This window comes from Amblyomma americanum, chromosome 4 (genome assembly GCF_052857255.1).
Source record: "Amblyomma americanum isolate KBUSLIRL-KWMA chromosome 4, ASM5285725v1, whole genome shotgun sequence".
Taxonomy (NCBI): domain Eukaryota; kingdom Metazoa; phylum Arthropoda; class Arachnida; order Ixodida; family Ixodidae; genus Amblyomma; species Amblyomma americanum.
This window is the reverse complement of record NC_135500.1, coordinates 127,921,147-127,943,742: the sequence shown is the minus strand read 5'-3', so window position 1 is coordinate 127,943,742 and position 22,596 is coordinate 127,921,147. Positions and strand designations below refer to the sequence as shown.

The 22,596-nt window shown below is 45.7% G+C and overlaps 1 protein-coding gene and 1 pseudogene across 1 annotated transcript in view; one reads left to right on the top strand and one right to left on the bottom strand.

Annotated features, from left to right (window-relative positions):
- LOC144128339 (putative peptidyl-tRNA hydrolase 2) overlaps positions 1 to 22,596 on the bottom strand; it is a 38,113-nt gene that overhangs the window by 6,019 nt on the left and 9,498 nt on the right. The window contains exons 4-5 of the mRNA XM_077661671.1: positions 19,194 to 19,396; positions 15,174 to 15,288 (exon numbers count right to left, since the gene is read on the bottom strand). Coding sequence (XP_077517797.1) covers positions 15,174 to 15,288; positions 19,194 to 19,396 — 318 coding nt within the window. The remainder of the gene's footprint in view (positions 1 to 15,173; positions 15,289 to 19,193; positions 19,397 to 22,596) is intronic.
- Positions 9,055 to 10,939, top strand: LOC144130362 (uncharacterized; annotated as a pseudogene).

Below are 22,596 nucleotides of genomic sequence, written 5' to 3'. Positions count from 1 at the left end.
TGAAATATGGCTCGGGATGTCACACCAGTAGCAAACGGGAGTGGGGCGAAAATAACGCAGGCCCTGAAAGGGTTCACAGAATTCAGGAGGCGTAGAATAGCCGTATGCATGGTTGCGTTGATCAGCCAGCCGAAGTTGTCGTCTGGAAGAACAAGAGGTTGCGAGGAAGCATTGTAGCATGGATCAGAACACTGCGAAGAAAGACGAGGGTCGAAACATGATTGCGGGCAGTCGGTGGGAGCAGTGACGGAGACTGCATTGATGGAGGGTAGGCCGGGCAGTGAAGGCAGCGTGGAGGCGGCCCTTTGCAAAATATAAGGGTCAGAGGCCACAGGTGATGTATGCCGGGTGTGGGGACTCAGTTGTAAAGTTCTTCACGTACAATCTGCTGGATAGTCAAGCAAAGATTATTGTCAACGCTGGGTACAGTGGTTACATTCGCCAGCTGCCCAAGCTTTGGTGTTATGCAGTGTGTCCTTAGGGCTTCAAACTTGCGGATGTGACATATGAGGTCGGAGACGGTCACCAGATCTTTGGCAATGAGGAAATGGTAGGCTTCATCCGCAATGCCCTTCAAAAGATGACTGACCTTATATTCCTAGGCCGTGAGAGAGTTGATGTTCTTGCACAGTTTGAGGACTTCTGTGGCGAAAGTAGTGCATGTTTCAATGGGCAGCTGGGCTCTCCGAGTGAGTGTTTGCTCGGCGCGCTCCTTGCGCATGACGGAGTCACCGAAACACTGTTTTTCGATGACACAGCGCTCCCATGTGGTTAGCGAATCTTCGTGATTTTCAAACAGGGCGGTGTTAGTTAAGAAGAAAACAATGTTGGCAAGTTGAGTGGCAGAGTCCCACCAGTTGTATCAGCTCACCCAATGGTAGTTGGTAAGCCAGTCATCAACATTTTCGCCTGCTGTGCCAGCGAATGGCCGTGGCTCCCGGTATGATTGAGAAGGTCGGCTGGGAGTCGACACAGGTCGTTTAGCAGCTGGGCGTAAAGGGTCCTGAAGTGCTGAGCAATGCTCATCCCTGTGCTGCACGGTGACTGGCAGTGGCGGAAGTCCGGCAAGGCGACGGCTGCGCCGAGGCTCCAGGGGCTGTGGCAGTTCCACTGAGGATGCTGGGGGATCAAATCCACAACCTCCACCAAACTGTAACGTCCGTAAAGTTACTATTCAACACACTGGCACACATAGACTGGCAGCTGCTAGCTGGCAGACGCTAGCCCACGAAAAACTAACATGGCTACTTCTTCCTCGTTTTTTTTTTCTCCAAGCTTTCAAAGTCATCCTTGTCATGCCTGTAACAATATTTTGAAAATATAGACCTGAAGCCAGTAAAGAGTGCCATACTGAAGCCAATACAGCACTTCCACTGTAGAGCAAAACCCATCTGCCCACTAGACTGCATAGACCATTCTCGCAGTCAGCAGGTTCATTACGAAAATTTTTTGACAGGCAGCAAACCACACTCACAGTACGGCAGACGATAAAGCTGATTCACCTATCAAGTCAGGTAAAAAAAGCTACCTTCGAGTCCACTTATAATGGCCATAACAATCAAGTGGACTGTATTTGTTGTATTTGAAGTGTGCAGTAAGTTGACTTCCTATACTACAGTCAAAACTACGAAGCCATACACAAGAGGCAATTACTTCTTAAAAAAAAAAAGAGAACTCCATTATGCACATCTGCAGACCTTTTCACAAAGCTTTCAAAACTCTTCATTCAGCATGGTCATGCGGTCCTTGCCAAGACCCTTGCTGCCAAAGAGCTACTTTAGGGACTGGAATAATTAATCATAGTTGATGCGTTCATGTCATTTGGTGGTAAGTTGGTTGCCTCATATATAATCATCTTCATCATATTCCTGGCTATCATGTTGAGCTTGTAATTCGCATACAATGGCTTCGTCAGAGCATGGCTTTGCAATTCCAGTGCCATCATCAGCACCAACGAAATGCCATATACTGTCCGATATAAGTCGGCCCTTTTTTAGAAAAGCAGCCATCCAAAATCGGGAGATCAACTTACGCACGGAGCCAACCTATCTATTTATTTATTAGAAGTACTATCGGCCTGGTCGGGACGAAGATAGAAGTGCCATAAGCAACAAAAATGTGAACACAGTAAAAGAAAACACCATCCATTTGATGTTGAAGTTAAACACTTCTAATATAGAAATAATCTGCTCGCAACACGCAAAACTGCGTCTAAAGCACCTAAGGTAGCTTCAGACAAAAGGCACGCAGTATGCACCTTGTGCCAGTGCTCTTCCCAGCAAGACGCATGGAGCTCTGCGTGTACAAAAAAAAAAAAAAAATAGATATCTCGTGTGCAAATCAGTTCCACCAAAGGAAATTCAAATTGTGCGTCGTTAACCCGGCTCCTCTGAACTGGCGGTCACTTCCTCGGACGAGCGGTAGGTAGCGTGAGAGCAGACTTCTGATAATCTCCGGGGCGCATGTCGCATTGGAATTCGAAACTATAGGACCACTGGTAGTTCAGTTTGCCGTAAGTCAGCCCTGCCACACTTGAGTGCTGAAGGCAGGACGGAATGCCTTTTTTAAACTTCTAAACTCCACTCGCTGCCGAATGCTTGTCTTGCGATTGTATTGTTACACATTTATTGCTTTGAGTTGCACGCATGCCCTCAATGCCATTCTGCAGAGTGCATCAGCAGGAAGTGGTGGTGTGAGAGGATAGAGGGTGGGGGTGTGTCAGCATCGACTTATATCTCGAGTCAACCTATATTCGGTGTTGACATATACGTAGCAATATACAGTAATCTCAGCGACATCAGGTCTGGCCAGGTGCGAAGCAATGATGCACTGCTTCAAATCCACTTGCGTGGTATCACGCAGGTGTTTGAATGACTCTCCGTCATTCCTAAACCTATACACTGCCTTGCGGAAGCAATTCGTGATACACGTCCATATTCAAGACGAAATCAAGGTGCACAAACTTATTCCCTTCTCATCAATGAAGAGATCCGAACTTGAACGTCGGCACCTGGTTAGCCAATCAGCATGCGCTGGATGACCCACCGCCTAAAGAACACCTTGCATTCTGTGGCAAAAAGTCGAAGATACAATCCGCCATCATCTTAGGCGGGATTGCAGCCCTTAGACTCGTGATATAAATCAGCTTTGGAGCCTCCGATCCTCGACAACTTTGTAAAGATGCGATGACGAAGCTAGTGCAGTGCACATGTGCGCAGAGCATATCAACTGTACCATCTGTTGCCAGCACGCAACCAGCGCACAGTGGCAGCACAGAAAGCAGATCGGGCACGTGACACATGCCACGTGATCAGATGGGACAGCAAGGCACGCCACGTGATTGATATTCAAAATACTCAAAGTGACATAAATGGTTGACACCAATGGTGTGCAGTAGTTTCATGCTATAAAAACTGCCTCTGTCTCATATCCAGCAGATTGCTTCCTTTACATTGGATGCTTCACCTCACTGAGAAGCACACACGCACTGACTGAAATTATAGCCTGTCAGCACGTGCTCTGCCGGCGGTTGTCTACCATTTCACTGTGGCATTTAATTTTTTTTTCTTTTTAGGGGGGGGGGGGGGGGGGGGTTGACCAGGGGGAGATTGTCTTCAGTCACCACTGTTGTGGGAAACAGGATTTTCGGCTGTGTGGGCAAGTTTACAGCACCTCCTCGCTCTTACCAACTGATGCAGTCACGGTTGTTCATTTAATCTTGGATGCCGTCCCATTCTCCTAATACATATCCTGATGGTATTTAAGTTCTGATGGTAGCACCACCTTCATTCTTAGCAAGCAACCGTTCATTACAGTAGCTGTTACAAATAGGCCAGACTGTATTCTTTTTCTGGCAAGCAGCAGACAGTCACAATAAAGCAAGGGTCTAAAACACGCGACTTGTGGGCCACATGCGGCCCGCAGAGCTTTACGTCCGGCCTGCTGGCCCTGATAATTTCAACATTTGCTTTGGTAACGCCGAGAAGTAACATTTCTGTTTCTTTTCCATCCATACCACGTTTTCTCATTGTAACAAGGGAGTAATTACTCATTAGCATCCACCCATGTGCACCCTTATGGCAGCAAGGAAAAGCTATAGAGCTTTCACAAAACTTCATAGTTGAAAAATTGGCCCTGATCTGAGGTCTAGCCAGGTGTGAAGCAACGACGCATTGATTGAAGTCCACTTGTGTGCTATCACACGGGTGTTCGTACCACTCTCCGTCATTCCTAGGCCTACACACTCCGAGGATACTAAATAATAACAGATTTACTCCACCTGGGGGTTTCCCCTAAGTATTTGACTATATTTTCTTATTGTGTTCATGACATGATTATCATGACTTATTGTGTACATGACATCCAGTGGGAGACAAATGTTTGCCGATGGTGCCAGCATAGCACCATGAGCTTGAGATCCCTGCATTAAAGTGCACACCCTTCTACAACTGTAATCCCTTCTTGGCACTGAAAAGGCACAGCCATACTCCAAGTTAGCATGCATAATGGTCCTATCAGAGTCAAGTCACAATGGCAGGACGCGCAAGAACATTGCGTCACTCGGTGTGCTTGGAGACAGCGGCGGTCGATAAAAGCAGATTTGTTGATCAACTGGTGCAGCGCTCAGCTGGATGTTGGCACTCATGTCACAAGATGACGTGGAGTTCTTGGGCCACTGGTACTACTTCGTCATATACACAGTGATCAAGTGCATCAGTCATGCCCTCAATACCAGGCAGTAACTTTCCCTACCTGACATTCACAGCAGAGTCACCTGGCTGTCGGCATTGCTTTAAGGGGTGAAAAGGACCAAATCTCAATCCGAAATCTATCTGTTGCAATGTATTGGTGGTTCAACATGATGGCGAAGGCAGCAGTTATCTTAGCCGGTTGATGCATATATGCTCAAGAACATAAAGCAGCATAATAAAATTGGACACACAAATTCTGCTCGGGTTCTTCTGACTGCAATCCTCCAATCCAATCCAATCAAAAAATTTTCTAAAAGTAAAATGCCTGCATAAAAACATTGGACACGCAAATTCTGCTCGGGTTCTCCTGACTGCAATCCTTCAATCCAATCAACAAATTTTCTAAAAGTAAAACGCCTGGAAGCATCTCTACATGTACAAAGTGTAATGTGCTTATGGGGTGAACTAAAAGCTGTCTTTGGTTTGTTCAGGAAGAGCAACGCCATGAAGCCTATGGTCCTTTCACTTGCACACTTGTGTAGAGTAATGCAATGCAGCTAGTATAAGCAGCATATCAGCTTTAGGCACTTCTACATAACTGCCACAAAAGTGGATGCAAATTTCAGACGCAAGAAATACTGGGGTCTGATACTGGAGAAGGGCACAATCAGGTAAGTAAGCAGCTGCATGTACCGTGGGACCACAGAATGCAACAATGGAGAAATTGACTTAGGTGTTGGACGCAAAATACAGGCAGGATGGAGAAGCTGGAGAGACATGTCACCAATGTTACTTGACAGGAGGACGTTATTTGGCAGTTTCTACGAGGCTCAGATGTTGAGTCATAAGCGGTAATAGAAAACCGATCAGGTCCAGAGTGCCTTTTGGTGGAAGCAACGGTGTGTGTTCGCCGAGACGTGCGTCTGGTGTTGCAAAGCTCTACTAAAACACCACAGCAGTTCAGCCTGCAGCAGGAATTTGTGGTTTGAAACCTACAAGAGCGGTCTTTCGCTGCCACTCTTCACTCACTGAAAAGTGCCATTTAATTTTTTCTCTAGGAGCGCTCAACATGGCTGGGCGTGTGCATCAGAAGTTGCTTGGACACTGTAGTGTCAGTGACGCTGATTTAACTCCTGTCTATAAATGAGGTATTGTATTTACTCCTTTTTAACACCCACCAGATTTTCAGGCTTCGATAAAGAAATATGCATGTGCAGCCTCCCGTTTGCCACTTGCCTGTGTACGCAAGATTACCTTCTTATTTCAATGCGTATGCAGCGCTCTCATAACATCACACTTAAGTGCCCTGCACGACAGTGTCAGCGACGGTTGCGCGTTCGGCACGAGGCTACCCGGCTGCGCCAGTGTATGCTTAAAAAGTTCCTGTACGCAAGGCTGCTTTTTTTTTCTAACCCAGCGTCGAGTTCACTCGACGCATCTTTGTAACCGACGTTTCCATGTTGCTCAAGTGCAGGTTGGCGGCTAGCTGACGGGACACTTCGAACGCGCGCGAGGCCTCTCAGTATCCCAAGACTGCAGTAGGCGATACTGACAAAATCAATGTGCAAGAAGTACCAAGCCACCATTTTTGCGATGCTGATGACAACAGGGTGTTGCTGGCGTAGTTTCATTTTCGTAGTCAATTATAATGTGCATGTCCTAGGCAATTTGTCCCAGAAAAAAAAGTGAGCATTAGAAAAGACGAGTAAATACAGTAGTTAAAATTCCTCTTCTCATGCAGTCATCGAAGAACTCTGGAGAATTAAAGCGCAGGGATTTTTCATTTCTGTCCAGCCAGAAGGTTAATTGTTTTTAAGCTTTCTCAAATGAGAGAAACGCAACTACAGCAGACACCAAAAAATAAGTAAATAAGCGTGGAGCAACTTTTTTTCTCAGTCGACATCATGGCCCTGTTTCATCCATGTCGCTGTTAGAACGCCCCAAGTGCAACTTGCAATAATAAATCAAAAGCCGGACACATGTTCTCCACCGTAGAGTTCCTGGAGAACACGTACCCCATCTGAAATATTGCCCACCCACCTCTGGGGGTGAAATATCTAATTTAATATAAGTCATGTCACATTGCTCACCCCCTAAAAATCATGTCTGCTTCAATGCCTTCGAAAGCCCGAAAGGTTCCGTCCCCGAAAAGGTCCGATGGCCCCGGATGATCCATCTGTCCACTAAAACCGCCCGGCGACTCATTCCAAACAAAAGAGATAATACTACCACCCCTACTACTTGTTCAATTTCTGTGGCAAGATGGGGGGTGGGGGATAATAGTTTCAGTGCGAAAGCATTATTCCGGGCGTACAAACTCTAACAAGAATCCTGTTTTCTCTTATCCCATGCTGCAAACTAACCCAAGCTTACCCGAGCTACTACGGTAAGATGGGGGGTGGGGGATATTGGTTTCAGTGCGAAAGCACTACACCAGACGTACAAGCCTCAACAAGAATCTTGTCTTCTCTTGTACCATGCTCCAAACTAACCCAAGCTTACCTCAGTTACTGTGGTAAGATCGGGTTAGTTTAGGGGAGGGTCGCACAAGCTGCAGCCAATGGGAGGAAGCTCAGGTAAGTTTGGAGGAGGGTTGCTCCAGCTGTACCCAATGGGAGGCAGGTGGCAGTTCAATTAATGAATGGTCATGAGAGGTTGCTTGGGAAGAGCAAAATGGGCCGCACAATCTCTACCAGTGGCTTGTGATAGAAACAGTAGCCTGCCAGTGCAGTGGCGCATCGCTTAACCGCTGCACCACTGCGATGATAGTGGTATGAGGACTCGCCAATGACCAATACCAGAGAATGACCAATTCTGCATATATGGGCATTAAACCACTAAAGCTATCGCGTCATACCGTTATGGCGGAGCATAAGTGTACCCTCCAATTGAAGAACGAACACATGCTTTTGCACGTCTACTTGGTTTAACTACGTTAAACCCCTATCACTTTTTCTTCAGGGGTGTGTGAATACTAAAATTTTCAAATTTGAATATGAAAAAAAAAAATGGTTTTGCACATCAAATATTTCTTCAGAACGGAAAAAAATATTTTCGAAAATGAAAGCAGCAAATGCTGTTGCCCTTAATTTTTTTTTTTCAAGATACTGCGCATCTGAAATCGAAACTAGACTGACTTGGCACGATACCAAAAAAAATATACGACAAGGCCACGAAAAATGAAATCCATAAAGTGATACATTACTACGCAAATAAAAGTGACATAACGGCTAGTAAAAGTTAATGTGAAATTAAGGGACCAGGAAAAATTGCCTGAATTATCTGAAGGTCGATTTAAAGGATGCCTCGCACCCCCTGAAAAAAAAAAAAAAAATATCTGCCAGAAATGAGAAAATGCGGGGCAGCCTCATGAGGCAGCTCCATCACACAAACACCAAAAAGCTCACGATGAGCGTGCAGTGTCGGCGTGCTGGTAGAACAACGTGGAAGTAAGTGAGCGGAACACACATAGGTGTCGCTAAACGGCGAGACTGCTTTTAGGAAGGAAAAAGAAATGACTAGTGACACGCCAGTCAGCATCCAGAAGAGGCGCGGAGCTCGGTTCGGAGTAATTACTCTCGACGACCAGTGAAAGCGTAAAGTGACAGCTGCTGTCACCGTGGGCTAACGGTGAAGCTCAGAAATCAAATATGCAGCAAGGCTATCTTTTGACCTAGCAACAGGGGCCATCCAGTCATTACGCCTGCCATAACAGACACGTGAGAGGTCCACCGGTTACAATGCACTACGCAACAGGCAGGAATTTTACACAATCACTTGCATTGTTTGACGCCTATATTTTCACAGGTGCAAAATTTCGCATATCATGGTTGAACAAAACGAGGTGGTGGAGCTCAAGCTAGGAGAGTTAAGAAGGCGATAGGACGAATGCCATGGCCATGGGCTTTAGGTATGTAACACAATATGGAAGGGTCAAACAAATAAACAAAAAATTTGCTTTCGCACCATAATTATTCGAAGCGAGCGGTCGGCCATTTTGTGTCATATACAGGAAAGCCTATTTGCGGAATTTCGCATCAGGTCCAAGCCTAGTAGCATCTGAATATGATTGGTCGACACGATAAACGACACAGAAAAAATATAAGAGGATGTCTTTGCACTGTTTTCCTGGCACTCTGAACTCGATTTTCAGATAATTTTCCCAGAAGTTGTGGTTTCGCCAAAAATTGGCACAGTATTCAATCGTTAGAAAATATTCGTGTAGCCCAAGTTTTCTTAGAAAAGGGAGGAAAGTTTACTGAGATGATAATTGTCCCAGTAAATGATAACTGGCGAGAGTCTGGATAAGGGGGGGAGTGGCAGTAGATGGGAAGAATAGGATAGCGGAAAAATAAGGGGAAGATAAGACCGAAGTTGACATCCAGGTACATACCAAAAAAATGAGGGAGATATAAACAAGTCATGAACAACCAGCAGATGTTCATTCCTCTGCATGCCACACAAGTGTTCATCAGCGCTCGCGTCCAGCATCGACCATGAAAAACAGTTGCACTATTCAGAGGCACAAAAATGGAGACATCAGCAAAACTGCAAAACATTTCCAGATGGACAGAAAACGCGTTCGCAAATGGAATGACGACTACCAGTCCTTTCTACAACAGTACCACAGCAAACACAAATTCAAGACAGCCATGAAGAACAGACAGCTGGTTTTCACCGAAGGGCTTGACAAAGCACTCATGGACTTTGATCCTGAGTGGGCAGCGGGGTGAGTGGTAAGCAACCACCTCCTTCAAGAACATGCATGCAAGCTGATGGTCCAAATGAAGCTCGGCAACTTCAAAGCTTCAAACCATAACATGGCACGCTGGAAAGCCTGCTTCAACGTGTCGTTGTAAGCAGGAAAAAATGCAACATGACACCCATGGACTGCTTGTGACACACATAGGCTGCTCGTGACACGCATGGACTGCTCAGCCAAGCGAACAAATAACGCTGCCAATGAATCCAGTATTCTCATCGTTAACACAGGTAGCATTTGTTGAGGACTGATGGTCGGCCTCTATGCAACAGCTGCAGGCATCAAACTGCCTGCTCTTGATGTGCTCAAGGAACCGGTGGGTCAGATTCCCCCCAAGGGTACATTTGCACTTCAAATTTCAGATGTTCAATTTCCACATACTCGCTAGGTTACTTCGCCTCACCGCAGTGGCTAAGTGGTTAGGGCGCTTGGCTACTGATCCGGAGTTCCCGGGTTCGAACCCGGAGGCGAAACGCTAAGGCGCCATGTGCTGTGCGATGTCAGTGCACGCGTTAAAGATCCCCAGGTGGTAGAAATTACTCGTTACAGCACCTCTTCCTTCCTTTCTTCTTTAACTCCCTCCTTTATCCCTTCCCTTATGGCATGGTTCAGATGCCCCCTGAGAAATGCAAGACAGATACTGCGCCATTTCCTTTCTCCAAAAACAAATTTTCATTTTCATTTCCTGTTACCGTATTTACTCGAATGTAACGCGAGTTTATTTCCCCGGATTTTTTCTCCTTAAAGTTTACCCTGACGTTATAATCGAATACCACACTTCGATTGGCCTAAAGCAGTGCCGCGGTGCAGCCATTTTAAAGCAATCAGCTTGGTTTCGGTTACCGCAGTTTTGCGGTCTTATGCTGGCAACATGAGTACCAGTGAAGCCAAATCCTCATCCATCCAAAGTCAAAGCGTTGTCAGCGTTGTTCTCTCATTTTTTTGTGCTCGTTGCGACATCGGGCCCAACACATTGTCGCGTCGTGTTCCTGTGGCGTCGCTCGCGGTGTATTGATTCAGTGCACACGATGGCAACGCGTCGTGCTCAATGCGGCGCTCATTTTAAGAGAAAAGCGATCCTGTTAGCCTAAGAGGTCGGGAATTCTGTGGCAGCTCGAAGACTTGACATCAACGAGTCAACTAGAGTCAACCGTCCGCGGATAGCGGCTGCAGCGGAAGGGGCTTTTTAAATGTGAGACCGACCGCAAAGGATTTCGTGAGCCTTGCCACGGCCTTCACGTCAAGCTGGAGAAAAAAGTGGCAGACTTTGTTATAGAGCAGCGCAACCATCTCATGGGGGTCAGTGTCGAGCTGATCCGTGGGAATGTTAGAGACGTTGCTCGGGAGATGGGAAGTTCAGAGCATCTCGTGGGTGGGCCCAAATGTTCATGAAGATGAATGGATTCTCTCTACGGCGAACAACATCGATGCGGCAGAAGTTACCGGGAGAGTTCGATAGCGAAAAGGAGGACTCCGTTTCTGAGAAGTCGGCCTCCAAAAGCGAGGAAGATGAGTAAACCTGTTGGCCACGATGTCTATTAAAGGTACTTTGTTTTGCATCCCTAATCCTCGCGTTACATTCGTGCTTTTATTTTTTTCCCGCTAGGCAGCATGTAAAGTCACCCGTCACGTTACATTCAAGTAAATACGGTACTTCTGCTTTGTCTGATATGAACTAACTTCACCCCAAAAGTTATTGTAAACGCTTTTCACAGAAGTTAACTGAATAAATGCGGCTGGCAGAGCAGCACCACTTTACGACCACTATGGAAAACGTCTTCACCTGTATTGGTGCGTTTTTAGAATAGAGCACTGCGTGGGTTCATTGCATGCTGGTGGCCGCTTGTAGTGTTGGTGTAGTTAGCTTTGGCAGAATCTGAAATAAAGCCAAATCTCGACTCCTTTTAGAAAACATATTGAGTAGCCTGTTCGAAGAAAGGGTGGATAACCATGCCAGTCTTCCTTGAATAGCACGGAGGGCTCCAACCAAGGTAATGGAGGCGGCTGCTGATCCTCGACCAGGTGCCCATTCACAAGAGCGAGGCAGTGCAGGAGGCCCTCCACAGAAAGGAAATCGATGTTCTGTTTCTTTATTCATTTATTTATTTCACAGCACACCTCTAAGGCCTCAGGTATGGGGCATTACATGAGGGATGGCGTTCTACATCAGCAGATGATTTTTTAAAGCCAAAGCTTTACTGGTCAAGACTTGTGGCGGCGCTCCAAGGAGGCACATGACATGAGGCACCGCAGATATTTCTCTCTCTCTCAGGCTCCCTAGTCACTACTGCGCATGCCTGCTCCCTAGTCACTACTGCTACTGCGCATGCGCCACTAGTAGCACCAAGCCAGAGACACCTGTGCCAGAGCCACAGGTGTTCCGCCCCTGCTGCATCTTTCCTCAAAATCCAACTTTCAATTTTCAGTTTTCTCTTTCTTCTTTCCCTCCCTCCTTTAACCCTTCCTTTATGGCATCCACCGAGATATGTGAGCCAGTTACTGTGCCATTTCCTTTCCTCAAAAACCAAACAAAACAAGTGAGCTGACAGTCCTTATAGAGTTCATTGGCATTGACAACTTTGCAAAGGCTGTTCATTTTCACAAAAGGAAAGGCGCACAGTGGGTCAGTGGAGACCTCTATCTCCCTTTCATATACGTGACTGATGTTGGTGTCCAACTGCAAAAGCCTGCTTTGATTGCTTTCTGTTCTGTTCCGCACACTGGATAGGCAGCGCGCCCTCCCTGCCACCCTGAGAGGTGGCATGAGAGATTGATCACCAAATGAATGCTGCAGCCTAGCTATTGCTGCAGTGGCACATGTCAGCCACAACGATGTCAGCGCTAATGCATTCAGGCCACATGATACCTAGGGAGCCAGTTATGCGCACTTCCTTTCCTCAAAGCCATCGCCGTCTAGAACATTGTCAACACCAATGAACACAGTGAACGCCGACATCTTTCGCTTTGTATATCCTGGGTTAGCTGAGCTAATCCACATTACTTTTTCTATGGCATTCTTGTTCGATGGCATTCCTGTTGGGTGCATGTAAACATCTTCAGAGCGGTAAACTTTTTCCCATCGAGTTAACCCCATGGAATGCTATGGCGCAAGTCTGCCCGCGGTGTTTTGGCCACTTTTCGGCATCCAAGAGAACGCGGTTTTCTGGCAGCGCGAAGTGTCACAAAAACATTATTTTCGTGTGATGTGACTGCGACTAATTCGAGCGTGCTCCACCATGGAATTTGACAACTTCCGTTCGCTCTGCTGTAAACAGCTGGGGGCACTTGGCACTCACTTGGTACCCGTTACTAGGCAGGTCATTGATCGTAGGTTTGGTACTTTTGTGGCCTGTTCTGTGACTGCATGAGACTAATTTTCCAGCCATATTAATTTGACACTGCATGAGCAAAAGGGTTGCCACCGCTCGGCGATGCCTCCACTCACCGCTTCGCTCTAAGCGGGTCAAGCTCTTCACGTGCTTCGAGTAATGCGGCTTAAAATGCATGCGTTTGGGTCCAGACCAGAAGAAATTTCGAATAAAGAGATATTTCAAGTAATGCGATTTCATTATTATGAGGGATTAGTGTATCAAGATTTAACCAAACTGTGAAAATCGTGCTATGACAATTATATTCACGGAGCAAAAGCTACCAAAGCTCAATGATTTCTGGAGAAAGGTTTTCTCACTCACTACCTGCAGCCTGTCGCTGTTCCAGGTTGATTTCAGTTGAACAAAATTTATATGTGAAATTTCAGTGTGGTTCAAGAACTTTGTTGTAGCAGGGTTCAATTGTGTTATTCCATGAAAAAGGTGACAAAGACTTGAAAATTATAGACTGATTACCTTACTGATAGACTGATTACTGTACGCTTTTTACAAGGTTATTTGCACCTTGCACATGGAATCAAAGTAATGTTATACTTCAATAAACCAAGAAGACAGGCTAGTTTTGTCTAGTGACAGGTTAGTGACATCTAGCGGTCCACCTAGTTCAAGATAGGACATCTCTAAGCATGTTCTGAGCTAGCTTGAACCAGGCGCTCTCACTAGATGTCGCTTGTGCCCTGCAGATAGGGCATGCGTCTCGACCAGGTCGAGACAGCGGAACACATTGTGCTGTGCTGCGAGAAGCTACCAACACCACCGCAGGCGGATGCTATGTTCCCGCAGGCACTGTGTTTCTGCTCGCCTAACGGAGACGGCAAAAACGGGTGTGGCAAATAAAGTGGCAGTTGCAGCGTCGAAGCGCCGCTTGACTGAGTGGTGGACGCTAGTGCGACATTAGCCAACTGTTTTTCATTGATAGTTTCACTGCTGTTTGTGTGTGTGTGTTTGCCGCTTTGCTCTCAAATTGTTTTAGTTTTTTCTTTTCCCATCCGGCCAGGGCACTTTTTCTTTAGGTGCCCGGCCACTTCAAAGGGAAGGCCACACTATCATTATCATCATCATCACACAGTGGATCGTGGAGTTCAAGTGCTTCGGGCAGGTCTGCGGGACGACTGTGCAGTATTATTAATGATCCAAATATGAAAAGTATAAATTATCAGCACGATGGAAACTTGATTAATGTCCAACAATCTGGGAACGAAACAGCAGTTTGCAACAAGTAATGAAGGTAATGCGCCACAATGGTGCATCTATCTGGGCCAAGAAATGACGGCAGGTAGGAATCATTAGAAAGAAATATCCGAGAGAGTAAAAATGAGGTGGAATGCGTCTAGCAGGCAATCTCAGGTCATGAACACAACATACGAATATTCCTCGGGAGGAAGTTATATAAGAGTTGTATCCTGCCAGTACTTACCTATGAGCCTGAAACTTGATGAGAGGTTAATGAAAAGGCTTGAAATTAAATTCGGGACAGCACAGCCGGCTATGGAAAGGAAAATGACAGGGGTAGCTTTAACAGACAGGATGAGAACAATGCCGATTTGAGAATGAACCGAACAGAAGTTAATGGTATCTTGAGTGAAATTTAGAAAGAGATACGATAGGTTATGTTATGTTGAGAACGGATAACTTCTGGTACATTAGGGGTATCCGAGTGAGTTTCAATGAGAGAAAATGTAGCAGGAAATGGCAGAGCATGAGGTGATGAGACAAAATTAGAAAATTTGCCGAGACAGGGTGGCTGCAGCTTGCAGAACAGAGCTGACAGATCTATCGGCAAGGCCTTTGTCATGCAGTGAGCATAACCAGGCAAATGGATGACGATTATGAAATTTTTCCGTATTTTACTTCCATGGAATATGGCTGCCATGGTTGGGCATCATGCCTAAACACTGCTCAGCAGGAGAATACCTAAGCCTATTGGGAAAGCAGCACTATCGGGAAAAAGAGTGGACAACTTGTCTTGAGTGCAAGCAATTCAGTATGTTTTTCCACCATTCAGGAATTTTCTTAGTTAAAGAAAAATTCGTCCCAGTCCGGGGTTTGAACATGGGACCACCGCCGCTTCACCAGAGTAGTTCCTCTACCAACTGAGCTAACCGTACTGGTTAGCATATGGTTGGGCAAGGGCAAATTGATCAATAACTCGATGTGAGAACATTGCTGGTCAAATGTTTCCCAAGGTCCACTGGAGTAGATTCTAATAAGAGAGAAATTACTCAATGACATCCACCCAAGCGCAGCGAAACGGCTACAAAGCCGTATGGAGAGGACTGTACATTATGGCCTCGACTACACATGCATAACTTTATGTAAAAGCAACAATACCTGTGTTCTTCCTGCATCCTGGACAAGGTACGAGCTCAGGCCTAGCTCTGCAGCCTTCTTCTCCAACTCACGCAGGTGCTGTGTTGAGTTGGCTCGCAAAGCAATCTTGGTTTCTCTGAAAACAATAAACCGGCATAGACCATTAGTGCCACTACGATGACCTATATTAAAGCAGAGCTACAGTAGACTCCCATTCAGACAAACTTGGTTAAGACGAATTCCAGGAAGAGGGGAACGCGAGCCCGTCTGATTGGTTTCTCACAGGATTCAGCGTAAAAAAAATTCCTTAAGATGAATTTTTTTGTGCCCTTCAGGCAAGACTAACTCTCACAGCAACAATAAACCATGGCAACGATCTCATGCTATGATACTCATGAAGCGTGCACGTGACACCGCTGAGGGAAGAAAAAATAATAAAAATGGCTGGTAGTTTAGCATTCCTAAGCATGAAATATTGTGTGAAAGCGCAGATTTCTGCAAGTGGACACCACCAACATCTACCTGAAAGCGCGAACTGAGGTGTCCACTGACCTAGGGAGTGAACTTCTTCAACTTTTTCATCGTCAATGCCAACGTATGCCGGCAGCCTATGCTCCTGTGCTGCAATTCTGCAGCAATGTTGTAAACTTCAATGTGTATTGCTCTAGTGCTGTGTTTCTGCCAAAGCGTTGTTCACGCCAATGTATGCAGCGCACATCTCTGTCAGTACCGCCACACAGCTCAAAGGACGAATATTAGTTTGATAATAGTATTAGGTGATGAAGAAGACAATGTGCAATAATAATAATAATGTGCCAAAAAAATAATAATAGAATGCCGCTTTCAGGTGGGATGATATCAGCTTGTTTTTATGCCCTTAATCTTCAGCTCACTTAACTCATGCATATACTAACGCAATATACAGTATTTACACGATTGTAAGTCGCCTCGAATGTAAGTCAACCCTCCAAATCACATTTCTGAAAAAAAAAAAAAACTTCGAGGTTGTTTAAGCTTGGCCTTGAATAGTTGACGCGATGGCATTATCCAGCAACCGCCGTTTATTGCCAGCCGCTATGGACTGCCAGGCGCGGGCGTGCCCATGGGCACATTCCAAAACGAAAATGTATTAGTCACTGGACTACTTGTCCACACTTGCGTTATCGTCCTCGCTAGCGTTGCCATCATGATCACTGCTGCAATCCCACAGCACGTCGCTCTAGTGTCGTCGTCCGGCGAGATCCCGCACTTCGCAAACAGCCACCGCACTTCGCAAACAGCCACATCATGACATCGCGTGGAACAGCTCAAAATTTTCCTCGCTGCAGCTGCCGCACTTGTATCACCCGTTGCGAACGTCGAACTTGCGGCCCGGCACACAGCTGTTTGTTTTTTCAGTGTAAAGAATGTCAGCCACCTTGAATGTAGCCATGAACGAGCGCCGGTCGCTTGCCAGACCTAGAGCACAAATCACGACTGATGAAGCACTACATTAAAAACTTGTGAAACGCAGCCGGCAGTAGTCAAATGTGTCAGAGCCAAAGAGAAACTACGCGTGAATGGCGTCGGCTCTTCCGTTGGCTACCGACACTCCCCGGCACCGCTGCCATTCCGAGTGGGGGGGCACCACCTCGACGGGAACAGCGGCCCTTCCATCAACTATCAGCTCTCCCTTGAGCGCCGAGCGCGCATTTGAAAGTAAAAAAGAAAACTTGTTGGACGCTTGAGCTTCCCGTAGAACGTGATTGCATTATCGGGCCGTCGCTGCTTATCAGCAACCGCAGTCTGCAGCCATGTGTGGGGAGTGCTGGGTGCCAGTGTGCTGCTTATCAATAGCCACCATCGGCTGCTGCCCGCGCGGGTTGGGGATGCAAGTTCTGCACGTTCACATAGTAGCTGCTTAAGGCCAGCACCAAGAACGATGCGACGGAGCCGCGCAGCAAAAATGAAACCACGCTGTAGCATGCCCGCTATCTCGTTTGTCTCGCCTTTACTTATAGTGCCATGTTTTCGTTTCGATTGTAAGTCGACCCCACTTCAGTTTTTCAAATTTTGAAAGGCAGGTCGACTTACAATCCTGTAAATACGGTATGCTCTCTTTGCTATTATCCGCTCACTGCAAGGCCATTTTATGAGTTTTCATGCAATATATCTTTAACGACACACCTAGCGCACTCGCAAAATTTTTCGGGGGGGGGGGGGGCCTTTTGTTGACCCTTTCTGCAAAAGCGGGACATGTGTCCCACTTGCTTCAAGTGCCAGCAAACGGGAAATGCATCTATGTACCATATTTCGAAATATCAAAGAAGCCTTTCAGGGTGTTTTTATATTTCGCTAATAGGCCTCCTTGGTGCTCTGTGTGTGTTTTACAAGCGCAGGTGTGCAGTTCAATGAGACTCATCTTGGTAAGAAAAAAAAATTTTGAAAAATTGTTGAGCTTTGAAAAAGCCTTTACCATCAGTCAACGCTGCCTCATAATACTTCCTGAAGCAATTTTCAATTCTAACACAAGTTGTCTAATACATCCAGAAGACTGGGGTAAGGATACATACCACATCTGAGGTCTTTTTACGAAGTCATTGGTAAAATTGTGTACCCCTTTCTTCTACAAAACCAGTAGTCGAAACGGCTTGAAAGTTATGTCATTCAATATCTAGAGTTTTTCTGAGCGCAATTTTACCATTTGTATGCATGTGAGACACACACAGCTTGCATCTTATAAAAGTTAAAAGTGAACTTCTGATAAGGTAAACAAATCTTCATGCTTGCTTTAAGTTCATCTTAAAGGAAGTCTACTGTAGTTGTAAAACAATAACATTTTAAGCCAGTGGAATAAATGAAAGCCCATTTGGTGACTACCAGCACAAAAGTCAGCAAGGTCAAATGAGAAGCACAAGGTCCAGACTCAAAATATTTCATCGCTGGTTTTGCTCAGTTCTATAGACTAAGGGCTGGACCACTAATAACCATATGACTCCACCTTTTTCACAAGCTTTGGCACCCTCTGCAGAGCGCACGAGAATTCACCTGCTACTAAGCAAACTGGCTGAAAGCTAAAACACATGGGTGATGCGGGTGCGACCCGCTTCGACGAGGCACCAACTGTGCTTCTGCAGTGGCTGGTATGTGCTGCTGCCATCTATCGCTTCTACTCGTCACCAGCATGAACTATGCGCAATAGAAGCTGGTGCTTTGTTTTTAACCAATGAAGCCTGGGACAGGGCAGATGGAGAGACACATGTACGCAGAGTAGCGATGCGAAACAGCCGAATTCTCCTTTGTTCCACTGCATGAGAAAGAATTACATAATGACCTGTCACATGTTTTCATTTCTGACTGCCAACACGGGTGGGGCAGCACAGATTTAATTTGGAACAGCCCTTAGAACCGTAAGATAAGCATTGTGGAGTAGCTATGAAGTGGAACTATGACGATGTACTTTGAAGCAGCAATATCGATAATTTAATGCAACTTGAGAGCACAAATCACAGCAAACCCTGTTGACTTGACCCCACTGAAATACACACTGAAATACACACTGGGATACCATATTTACCTGCATGTACAGCAGCCATGACTGTAGTGTGAGCACGAAACAGGGAAAAAAAAACAACAGGCAAACAAAGAACACAAATGTAACGAAAGGAATGAGGCTGCAGCCTAATGAAAGTTGGGTGGCAGTTTAAGTTTACAGAGAAGAGAGACTATGACGGGTTAGCATAATGTTCCACATTCCAGGGACTGTCAGATCAGGTATGTAAAGGCAACAGATTGGGCCTGTCATTTGAAAGCAGCAGAGTGAGGGGATAAAGTGAGGCTCTGCACCCTCCTTGCTGTCACAAGATGCTGCACCTAAAGATTACCGGGAATGTCTCCCCAGCGGCATAAAGTCAAAGTGTAGCACCCAGTTGGTTTGTGCAGAGATAGAAATAAAACATGATGGTGCAAGCTGTAAGGCTACTTGAACAAGGTGGTTGGATGCCTTGTTCAGTCCTGGCACCCAAAAGAAAACTTTCAAAAGAAAAAAAAAATGTGGCCTACCCATACTCTTCCCAGAGCAGCAGCATGTTGCAATGCTTAGTTTCGTCCTGTAAAAGCATCCGGTACAAGCCAACAGCGGCGTGTGCAACTTGAGCCGCAATTTTTCCCGTGCCCATTTCCAGCTCAGTGTTCACAGCAAACACCATCTTGTATGTTTCCGGAGCATCATCATCTTCTGTGTCGCTCTCATCTAAAGGATCCAGCTGGAGAGAGAAATGCAAGTGTTCACATTGCCTTAGCCTGGGGCAACGCACTTGCCAATTCCAAAATACTAGCAACTTTTGTATCAAGTTTCTTCTTCACAGCATGAGTAAATAAGATATTGGAACATATGGAACATGGAACAGGTGGCGAACATGGCACCAGGACTATGGTTCCTGGTGACAGGATATCAATACCGCACAATATTTGATAAAGTATGTCTCGACCAACAAGTGGCAATGCATCATGAGCCTTCTCATACAAACGTTTCTTCAAACCATTTAGCAGCGGTGGAGTTGCCTTTCACTGCTTTTCACGTTTTCCCTTAGTCCCTTTGCTTGCGTTGCCAGTCGCAACTCTGCACATATAATCAAGCTGCGTTTTGTTCAGTTTCTAATTTCTTAGTAACTAACGCTTGGAATGGAATCCTGGCCACCCGAAAAGAAGCATGCAGTGTGTTGCCGAAGACAAGATACCCAGCAGTTGTAACTAAATCACATTAGACACAGGCATCTTTGGTTTGGTTGATGGGGTTTAACGTCCCAAAGCGACTCGGGCTATGAGGGATCCTGTAGTGAAGGGCTCTGGAAATTTTGACCACCTGGGTTTCTTTAACGCGCACTGATATTGCACAGGACACGGGCCTCTAGTTTCGCCTTCATCGAAATTCGACCGCCGCGGCCGGGATCGAACACGCGTCTTTCAGGTCATCAGCCGAGTGCCATAACCACTGAGCCACCATGGCAGCATCTTTGTAAATTAGATACTTAGCAGACTGTGCCAACCTAGTACCTAAAGCATGTTATGCCTTCAGAGACAACTCATGCAGCATGCTGCTAAACAGCTTGTTTTGTATACCTCTTCTAATACTGCCTCCTGTCATTCGTGGGATGGCACTAGATGTGATGCATCTAGGACGCCACCAAACAGCCCTCTCTACGCAGCCACTTACAGAGATGCATAGCCAGAAAGAGGGCAGAATCTTGAGATAGCTGCAAGATATGAAACCGTACTATGAACCTGTATTCTTTGCTGGACGTAATAATAAATATTTGGCAAAAATATTCACTACAACAAGATGTAACCAGTGGGTGGGTGGACCTATTTACCACTTTTAAAAACTGTTGCATAGCCTTTAATTTTATTGCTGGGTACAAGGACAAATCAGGACACCACACAGCTGCTATTGGCAAGCACTCCTGTGCCATGACATTCATTGGTTATTTTCTGAATTTCACAATTAATGGCAACTGAAAAAATATACTGGATTGTCACTGCACTGACCTGCACAGTGCTTTTACACATGTACTGTCAACAAGAATGCAAAGTTTTGTATTACCAGTTGACATAATTTTTACATCCCTGTCCACTCCTGCCTTGAGTGGAGATGGCACAAGAAAACGAAAACATAAGTCATGAATCTGGAGAGGAAAGATGCTATTGAACTATTGAAGGTAGGTTCAAAACTGACCAACTTGTCCTCCTCTTCCTCAATTTTAAGATTCCTTCCCTATGTGGGGAAGCCCGCTAATCCTGAAGCCCTCCCAAGCAATAGTCATGTGAGCCTTTCTCCATTTAATTTCTTATAGCCTGAACTTATCGTGCTGAACAAAAAAAGTTGACACGATGTCATAGCCTACTTCTTAGTATATAGAATAAATAGGAAACAATGTTTCAGCTAAATTGCTGCGATAGGAATAGATTTGTAGCTATATCACAGAAGGCCAAAAGTGCTGAAAGAAAGCAAAATTTTGAACTATATGCAAGAGGTGATAGGCTGACACTAGCAACCTTGTCTTTAACAAGGACGCTGCTCGTGCTCCTTCGCACACAAAAGCAATGGTGACACTACATTTTTTTTTCCCCTGCTTTCCAGCATTCAGAGGATGATGTCCACCTATGATAACCACACATACAAAGCTTTGGTGTTACCTTAGGCAAGCAATCAGAATGTGACAAATTTATGGCAACTGGCTAGAAGAGGTCAACATTTTTAATGTGGAGGGTGGCAGCCACTGCAGCTCTGGAGATCCATTTGCACGGTAAAGGTAGATTCGCATGATGGACCATTAGCCAGTGGACATGGTGTCACGTCCCATTTCAGCTTGGTGAACTCTGTGCCTGGACCGCGTACGGAGAAAGGTCGTGTGCATGCCATCCGCTTAACACCACTCCTCCGATTTTTGCCTTTGCAGGTGGTGATAAGCGGATGAAGAGTGCACGCGGTCTTTCGCCATGCAATGCCCACTAACATCTTGGCTTAGGTAAGAACCTCATGAAGCAGAAGTGGGACATTGCATGACATCTGGCCCACGGTGGTCCGCGGGCCAACGGTTTGTCATGTGAACCCACCTTAAAGGTGGGTTCAGACAAGCGGACACGATCACAGATGATCTGAGTGGACCGCCTACCATGTGACGCAAACGTCACTGCTCTGAGTGGACACAAATGTCCTGCACAGAGTCCGAATGGGCGCAGCACACTCAAGGTCACCGAGAGGAGTGATGTTTGTGCCATGTGGTAGGTGCTCCACATAGATAGTCTACAATCTGGTCCGCTCGTTTGAACCCGCCTTAAAGAGGGTGATAGTGCTCTGCAGTTCAATACACATGTCTGTGGCACCCGCGTGCTCATTGCGACTAAACCCTGTGCCCACAGATGTCGGTTCTATCCAAGGCTCAAAGTCCCAGCTTCAATGTACATTACGAGAGTCATGTCATTTTCATTCGTGTTAGGTGAGCTTCCGTGAACTTTGCAATTCAGGTAAGGAACTATGATTCAAATTTTCCACAGCAAAAAGCAGGTCAAACATATTCAGGCCATGCCACATCCCCACTGTGTGTCTGGTAGACAGTGTGTTAGGCAGGCAGTACATCTTGACCACAGCTTTCCTCTAAACGCTCTGATCAAATGTCCGCATTTATGTATGATGATATTAAATGCAATGGGGGACATGGTACATGGACACTGGTTCAAGATAACAGATCACAATAACATACACAAAGGAAAAAATAATATTTGGTGAAAAATATTTAATGAAACAATAACTCTAAAACAAAAAACATTACAAAAAGAAAACTTGAACAAACAACATATCAGCATAAAAAAAGTGAAAAGTAAAAGACATTAAAAATTATGCCACATATGGATGCCACTGATGTGCAAATCACTCAAGGCCACTCAAAACATTTGTGCCATCGTG